General features: G+C 36.3%; 1 protein-coding gene across 1 annotated transcript; it reads right to left on the bottom strand.

The window, feature by feature from the left end:
• Positions 1-6,079: 6,079 nt before the first annotated feature.
• On the bottom strand, positions 6,080-7,687 carry LOC136801762 (craniofacial development protein 2-like). The gene has a single exon (XM_067058432.1). It carries the CDS (start codon positions 7,685-7,687, stop codon positions 6,080-6,082), a length of 1,608 nt encoding a protein of 535 aa, XP_066914533.1.
• Positions 7,688-9,078: the final 1,391 nt, after the last annotated feature.

The following is a 9,078-nucleotide window of genomic DNA, read 5'->3' as shown; positions in this document are numbered from 1 at the left end:
AAATAATTAATTTTATAGATCAACTACACAAAGAACAATTGCTTGTCAAAGTTGGAGCTGAAATTGAAGATTTTCATGAGCGTCAAATAAAAAATAAGCAAACCCGGAATGGCTTAACCACTCTTAACCACCCACGGCACGGTAATATAATAATGTTGTCCATTTTCTAGCAACAGCTTTTCTCCCCCTTAAAAATGAGCTACATGACCCAGTTTTCAGTATCGCAAGAAAATAGCAGTTTAGAAGTGCATTTTAATGAGCACATCAATATACTTGATGTAGGACAGTTGATTTAAATTCAATACTTGACTTGAACATTACTTGAACTTTATTAATTAATTTTTTCATGCTCTTTGGTCGCCATTTTGAAAATCGTCAACAAACAACAGCTAGGAAGCCGACTCTCTTATACTCTTTTTCTCTGCTCTGAACTGACGGTTTGAAGGCGTGCGTACGACATATGAAAATTTGCTGCCTTATAATATTTCGGTTGGACCCGCCCCAATCCCCGAAAACGAGGGCTGGGTTACCAGACCTCCCGCTGCAAAATCCCTGACGCGGTCTTGCAAAATTCCGTAATCTAAGCCTTCCAGATGTTGAAAATTTTCCCGTTCAACTAAAGGGCTCTGACCATAGTCCGAAAATTGATTTTGGTATTTGAACATAAAAGTTATATTTCAGGTTCCTTAACACTTTTAACAAAGAATTGCCTTTATAAATTGCTTTTTAATCGAATCCCTTAAGAGTAATTAAGAATTTAATTGCAAAAATGACGTTATGAACTTTAAAAAGATGTTAATAATATGTTGCATCGCCCTCTTTTACAAAAAGTGCTTAGTTTTAATGGGTAATTAACTTTTTTGTTTCAAAGTTTCTTTACACTGTCCGCAAAGAATTGAACTATTTTAAATGTTGCGGAAAATTTTTCTAAAGGTATGTGTCAAAAGTTATGACTGTTTTTTTAAGCAAAATCCAGATGAAAAATTGATGAAAAACCACTATTTTGAAGATTTCGAGACAAAGAAGCATTTACAAAAATTTTCCGCAAAAATTTTTATTGTTCGGTAAAAGATACACCATGTACTGCGAAAAAAATTTCAAAATGTTCTTTCTTCGCCGAAACTAAGCTCTTCAAAGTTGAAATACTCTTTCTCGCAAAAGTCTTCATTTTCTTCTTCATCAAATTTTTTCAATGCAATTTTTGAATTTTCAGATTCAGGAATAGTTTGTCTAACAGAAAATGTATAACATGCCATAGTTTTGTTGGTTACATCAGTCAGAAAACACATTTTAAACACGGCAATTATGAATAATTCACTATGGTCAGAGCCCTTAAAAATGTCATCAATGCTTTTTGCCCCCGCAGGAGCGTAGCGACGAGGAGGCATTCATAGTTTCATGCTTGGATATTGGACTGGAATCTCGAAATTTTTTTGTTTTTGTTGTCGCGCAAGCATACCCGTAGTTAGTCTCTTCCGTAATGTTCGGTTTTTTTCCAGGACGGTAGTATACATATTTTCATATTACGTTATATGCTATTACCATTATTACATATTACAACTTTAGTTATGATTTAGCTTTGAAAAGCTGAAGCGAGTGCTATAAATGCAAATCATAACAAATCATAACAGTGTATGATATAACACGAATTACAATATTACTTGTGCAAATAATCAAAACAAACAAAATGGCAGACTGGTTATGATGATGATGATGAGCTGATTCATTGACTGGAAAAGTGTTTTGTATGTCAAATTTTGTTTCTTGTCTTTGAAACTGAATACTAAATACTTTAATTTAGTCAGAAGTTCATTTCAGCAATGATTTCAATTCTTTTTCCGGAATCTTTAAAGAAATTGGCTCAAGTTTTCAAATGTACATTTGATATTTTTTTTTTTTTTTGTCAAGCTCTAATTTATCTTTGTTGTCTTTTATTTTATTAATAACTACTTTTATTGTTTATAGAGCTTCTCGAGGTTTAAATACCATCATATGGTCGTAACTCGAGAAAGTCCTTCTTAACTTAGTAAAACAAGATACCGGCAAAGTACAAAAAAGTTGAATGTATGCATATGTAAAGTTGAATCCAAAAGTGGTTGAATGAATGTTGAATGTCAATCAATGTAAAACAAACTTTTTCTTTTGGTCTTCAACATCACTTAGAGTTTTTTCACTGTTTTTTCAGTGTGGTAAATCTTTTTCAAAAACCTGAAAAAAGTTTGTTTACTCGTTAAACTTTACATGCGCACATTAAACTTTTTCATGCAGTTGTGATAGCCTAAATAACTTACGCTCCAGTGGTTTGGTGAAATAGCTCCAAATTCTGGCTTTCTAAGTTAGGAGAGACCTTCTCGAAGGCATTTAACGGTGGTTAGACTAGGTACACAGACAGTCATACAGAAACACCATAAAGGGAAAGTATATCGCTAGCTATAAACTCAAAAGTTTAGCTTCCTGAAGGCACGTCTCTTCATTGTCTGCGCTGCGATCAGCTTGGAGAAAAGATTGCATCATGAAAAAGGACTATGCACTTGAAAAGAAATTTAGGCGTGTCGTAGAATAGAAATTATGATTGACAGTTTGACCACATGACCAGTAGGGTCACGTGGATATATAAATAGTGCGACATTTATAATCGGCGCAATTTAATTTTTCTCGACTGTACGTCTGAATGAACCACAATGGCATTCCTTTACTTTTCTTTTGACCAACAACAAAGAAGATTTTGCTTGAGAAGTGCAATCACAGCGTACGCTAGTAGAGCCCAGGCCTTAACTAGGATAAGTGAGTTTCTATTTCACCCAACTTAAGATGGCGCAGAACTTTTTGATAAATTTTATACGTAGTATCCTCTTGACTAATTGTTTATTAGGCAAAGTAGCAATAGAAAAATGTTGAAATATAGCAGCCAATAAAAAAAACAAGCTATTTCTGATTGGTTACCTTGTGGATTTATTCACTGCATATGTCCATATAAATCAATCAATCAATCAATCAATCAATCAATCAATCAATCAATCAATCAATCAATCAATCAATCAATCAATCAATCAATCAATCAATCAATCAATCAATCAATCAATCAATCATCAATCAATCAATCAATCAATCAATCATCAATCAATCAATCAATCAATCAATCAATCAATCAATCATCAATCAATCAATCAATCAATCAATCAATCAATCAATCAATCAATCAATCAATCAATCAATCAATCAATCAATCAATCAATCAATCAATCAATCAATCAATCAATCAATCAATCAATCAATCAATCAATATTTAAATCAATCAATTATTCCTGATTATTTTTTAATGTTTAATCTTTAAAGCATTAAAGCTTTATAAGTGCATGACATGATCTTTATGTGGGGGCATTTAGTGAAAGCTATGACTAGTATATAGCGTTATCTGTGAAACAAGGTGACGGTCTGAATAGTTCAACAAATACCTGAAATGCTGGTATCTTTGAAAGTCTCTTTAATTAGGATCATCTTCATGGTTGGGTGAAGATCAGGTGAATGTCTTTCATCTCCAACTATCTTTACCTTAGACTTTTTGACAAAGATCCCTGAAGGTGCCAGACGAAGGGCTTAAAAAATACCACCGGGTTTGTGAGAAGGGGAAGGGGGTGTATAAATATCCATTGTGGATGCAAAGATAAGTGAAAGACAATCCTCAAATGAAAGCGACTCAAGTTTTATTTCAAAAACCTAACAAATTACATACCTGATTGATTGTTTTCATTCATTTCCTTGTCCAACTACCGGACCATTATTGACTTGACTTATCAGCACACCTCTGGTTGAGGCTTCGCCCACTTGTGAACTTTCTCTCGCCATCTGGTTCTACTTAAGATGGCGCAGAACTTTTTGATAAATTTTATACGTAGTATCCTCTTGACTAATTGTTTATTAGGCAAAGTAGCAATAGAAAAATGTTGAAATATAGCAGCCAATAAAAAAAACAAGCTATTTCTGATTGGTTACCTTGTGGATTTATTCACTGCATATGTCCATATAAATCAATCAATCAATCAATCAATCAATCAATCAATCAATCAATCAATCAATCAATCAATCAATCAATCAATCAATCAATCAATCAATCAATCAATCAATCAATCAATCAATCAATCAATCAATCAATCAATCATCAATCAATCAATCAATCAATCAATCAATCAATCAATCAATCAATCAATCAATCAATCAATCAATCAATCAATCAATCAATCAATCAATCAATCAATCAATCAATCAATCAATCAATCAATCAATCAATCAATCAATCAATCAATCAATCAATCAATCAATCAATCAATCAATCAATCAATCAATCAATCAATCAATCAATCAATTATTCCTGATTATTTTTTAATGTTTAATCTTTAAAGCATTAAAGCTTTATAAGTGCATGACATGATCTTTATGTGGGGGCATTTAGTGAAAGCTATGACTAGTATATAGCGTTATCTGTGAAACAAGGTGACGGTCTGAATAGTTCAACAAATACCTGAAATGCTGGTATCTTTGAAAGTCTCTTTAATTAGGATCATCTTCATGGTTTGGTTGAAGATCAGGTGAATGTCTGTCATCTCCAACTATCTTTACCTTAGACTTTTTGACAAAGATCCCTGAAGGTGCCAGACGAAGGGCTTAAAAAATACCACCGGGTTTGTGAGAAGGGGAAGGGGGTGTATAAATATCCATTGTGGATGCAAAGATAAGTGAAAGACAATCCTCAAATGAAAGCGACTCAAGTTTTATTTCAAAAACCTAACAAATTACATACCTGATTGATTGTTTTCATTCATTTCCTTGTCCAACTACCGGACCATTATTGACTTGACTTATCAGCACACCTCTGGTTGAGGCTTCGCCCACTTGTGAACTTTCTCTCGCCATCTGGTTCTATCACGTGCGTATCGTTCGGCCGTTGCTAATGGAAGACCTGTGTCTTCCCTGATTTTATCTTGCCATCTTTTTGCAGGTCTACCTCTCCTTCGTGTGCCTTGGAACTCATCTTTCAAACATATTTTAGCTAGACTCTCCTCGGGCAGTCTTGCTACATGCCCAAACCAAGACAAGCGTCTCTTTTTGATCATATAGACAATCGGCATTTTGAGCTTTGCTCTCTTACGTAGCCGTTTGAGTGATATCCGGTCTGGGAGTCTAATCCCCAGTATGGAGCGAATACAATTGTTTTCGAATACTGAGAGCTTGTTTTCATCAAGCTTTGTTAGAGACCAGGTTTCCGCGCCGTATATTGCGATTGGGAGAATGAGAGCATTGTACAGTCGAATTTTAAGAGTATTTGAGACATCTCTCCTTAACCAGATCTTCTGCTTTAGTTTTCCAAAGGCAATATTTGCAAGTGCAATTCGTCTTTTGACGTCCTTGGAGGTACTCGGAACATTTGATCCAAGGAAAATGAAGTCTTGAACAGCCTCAACATTTTTATTGTCAATTATAACTTGCTGAGGGCTGGCTGTGATGGCTTTGCATTTTGTAGTATTGATTTTCATGCCGTATTTCAAACAGGCGTCCTGTAGTTGATTCGTGGAGAGTTGAAGTTTCTCAAAGACAGCTGCTATCAAGGTGGTATCATCTGCGTAGCGAACATCAATACACAAGCCATTGTTAAGGATTGTTGCCTCTTGTAGTTCTTGGAGCTCATCCATCACAAACTCCAGGAATAGGTTGAACAGCGTCGGTGATAGCAAGGACCCCTGTCTAACACCTACTGTCACTTCAAACCAGCTGGTTAATTTACCATCTACGTTGACGGCACATTGGGTCTTCTCGTACATGTTTTTGATCACCTCAATTATAGTTTCGTTGACGCCGATTCGCTTCATCATTTTCCACAGAGCCTCTCTCCATATGGTGTCGAATGCACTTTTGAAGTCGATGAAGTGGTAATGAAGATTCATGTTTTTCTCTTTGGATTTTTGCATCAATTGCCGGACAACGAATATCGCATCTGTTGTCCCTCTGTTAGGTCTAAAACCGTACTGCCTGTCGCTTGTAATTTCCTCCGTTTTTGCTTGAATATGTTGCAGTAAGATACGGTTTAAAACTTTTCCTGGGATCGACAGAAGGGCAATAGCTCGGTAGCTGGATTTTCCTTGTCACCTTTCTTGAAGATCGGGGTAACAATCATCTTAGCAAAGTGAGATGGAGTATCTGCTGAATCCAAAATCTTATCAAAGATAATCTTGAGCGCATCAACGATTGTGTTTCCACCTGCTTTCAGCACTTCTGGTGTGATGCTGTCAGATCCGGGAGCTTTGTTATTTTTAAGGGAGGCAATAGCTTTTTTAATATCCTCTTTCAATATTATGAAATCGTCTTCCTCGGTAAGAACAGGATGGTGATTTTCGATCGTTTCTAGCGTCTGTTCGTTTCTGGGAAATTCCGTGTTCAAATGGTTTTTGAAGTGCTTTTCCCAAATTTCAAGGACTTCGGCTGGGTCTGTGGTCTTTTTCCCGTTTGCACCTTTTACGGCAGGGACATTTTTTCTTGGTTTGCCTTCAAGCTCGCGAACGGATTTGAAAAGGCTTTGAGAATTCTTTTTCTGAAAATCATCTTCAAGTTGTTTTATCATGTTTTCGAGCTTCTCTTTCTTTGCTTTGCGGACTTCCTTTTTTACAAGTTTGTTGATTTCACAATACTTTTTCCTCACATCTTCACAGTTAGGAGACGATAGCATGTCTTTCCGTAGTTTTCTCCTTTTTTCACATAATTGTATGGTATCCTTCGATAGGCCATCGACAGATTTTCTTTTTCGAAAGCCTACAACCTCCTTGGTTGCTTTATTTACGGTTTCAACAAATTTGTTGTATGATGCCTCGACTGAGCTGTTGTTTATTTCATTTATTAACGTTTCGAAATAGCCACCGATCTTAATCTTGAACTCTTTAGCGTATTCCTCAGTTTTTAGTCTGGGTATGTCGTATCTCTTTGGGGGAGTTTTGAATCTCTTTCTTTGGGGTAGCTGTAGTTTGTATTTTGCCATTAATAGCGAATGATCTGAGTTCACATCAGCAGAATTGAATACTCTACAACTTTTGATACAGGACTTTTGGTCAGCCGGTACAAGGATGTAATCAATCTGATTTTTTGTTTTCCCGTCTGGTGAGACCCACGTTATCAATCTTTGAAGTTTCTGTTTATACATAGTATTCATGATTGACAATTTGTTGGCTGCACAGAAGTTCAGTAGCCTCTCTCCTCCTTCGTTCATTTGACCTACTCCATAAACACCACAGATTCCTGTCAAAAGTTCGTCTGTATGTCGACCAACCTTTCCGTTAAAATCGCCAAGCACTACAAATCTAGAGTTACGTGGTAATGCGTTAATCTGCTGCTGCAACAGTTGGAAAAAATCCTCTTTGGTATCATCATTGTAAGATGAGTCGGGAGTGTAAACTTGAAAAAGAAACAGGGGTCCTGTTTTGATATTCAATTGTATGGACATGATTCGCTCATTAACAAGGGCATATCCACACATGTGCTGTGAGAGCTCTTTGGTGATAAATATGGCAACACCTTGGCGGTGAATATTGTCCTTTCTGCCTGACTGCACGATAACGTAATCATTCATTTCGAATGCTTCTTCGATCTCGTTAGTCCAGTGGGTTTCAGATACTCCAAGTATGTCGATTTTAAGACGCTTCATTTCTTCAGTTAAGGCTTTCAGTTTGAAATCATCATCGTCGTCACTGTTGTAGAGTGTCCTTACGTTCCAAGTAGCTAAATTTATAAGTTTATTTTCATCCGGCAGATTTTCGCACCCCCTGATGTTAACCGTTGAACAACTTTATACATTTCATCAAGTGGTTTACGAGTAGTTGAATCAAATTGACTTTCTCAAGGTTCAATCAGAGTGTTTTTCCAGAGACACCATCTCACCGATATGATATCAAGTTGGGTACCATGGATCCGGATACCAGCCAGCCAACAAGTGAACAGTTTATATTATACAGGGCGCTGAACACTCGCCCTGTTGTCAGGGCCCTCGATTTGCGTTATCCAGTGCACACCATCGGGGAGGGAGAGGGTTGACTTCTGAGTTGAGAGGCTTTTAGAGACACCGGACCTCTATGTGCTTTCGCACACGTCCATTCACTCAGCTTGAACACCAAACCGGACCATTATAAGTCGCCAGAAAAATGAACATGTCGACGCAGCGCAGGTATTTCACTTTATTGCAAGATACGATACGAAGACGCTGAAATGGAACACAAAAAGAACTTTGCAAGTACTTCATATCATATCAATACTATTAAACTGTTTTATCAATTCATTCCTATAGCGATGATAAAAAAGATCTAAAATAAAGGCTTGGGGACACGAGCATTTTTTTCGTGTTGGTGCAATGCAACATGCTCCATCCCACCAACACAAGAAAAAGAGTGCGTGTCCCATGGTTTTTTTTAGTTTCATGGGAGAAAAAGGGAAATACCCAAAAGACACGCTGATTTTTTCCCTGGGACAAAATGGTAGACAGAAAAACGGGCTGGCTTGGAGACACGAGAAAAGTTTTCAGGTTGGTGGAATGGAGCATATTGCATTGCATCAACGTGAAAAAAACTTCTCGTGTCCCCAAGCCTTAAGTGATATACTTTCAAGGTCGAAAATATTACCTTGAAATGATTGCATCTTTGAAAATAAATTTGAACATATTTCTTCGGTGACTGAATAGCATTTGAGCATTTGGTGTTTGTTTATTTCATCTTTTGTAATTTATGCTAAAAGACTTAAAATTCGCAGTATCAAAGGTAAGTTTAAATGAAGCTTAATTACTCAGTCTAATTTCATTTTACCCTTGAAAAAACCAATTCTAAATACAATCAATTTAGCCAATGGCGTAACAGCAGTGACAATAGATACATAATACATGAAATACAAATAACATTAAAAAATTCCAAGAAGGAAAATAGCAGACTGAGTAAGAAAATTAAAACTTCCATCACAGTTAACTACAATAATTGAAAATACAGAACCTCGAAAAACCTTTCAACAAAAACATTTTAGTGTCCTAAATACTAAACTTTCTATATTCGAATA

Source organism: Clytia hemisphaerica, unplaced genomic scaffold (genome assembly GCF_902728285.1).
Source record: "Clytia hemisphaerica strain Z4C2 unplaced genomic scaffold, Clytia hemisphaerica genome assembly, whole genome shotgun sequence".
In the NCBI taxonomy this organism is placed as follows: domain Eukaryota; kingdom Metazoa; phylum Cnidaria; class Hydrozoa; order Leptothecata; family Clytiidae; genus Clytia; species Clytia hemisphaerica.
Note: the sequence above shows the minus strand (reverse complement) of the source record. Positions and strands in the feature narration are given on the sequence as shown.

What these genes read in the sequence shown, in the direction of transcription:
- LOC136801762 (XM_067058432.1), bottom strand. Translation starts at nt 7,687, where the DNA reads ATGAAGCGTCTTAAAATCGACATACTTGGAGTATCTGAAACCCACTGG.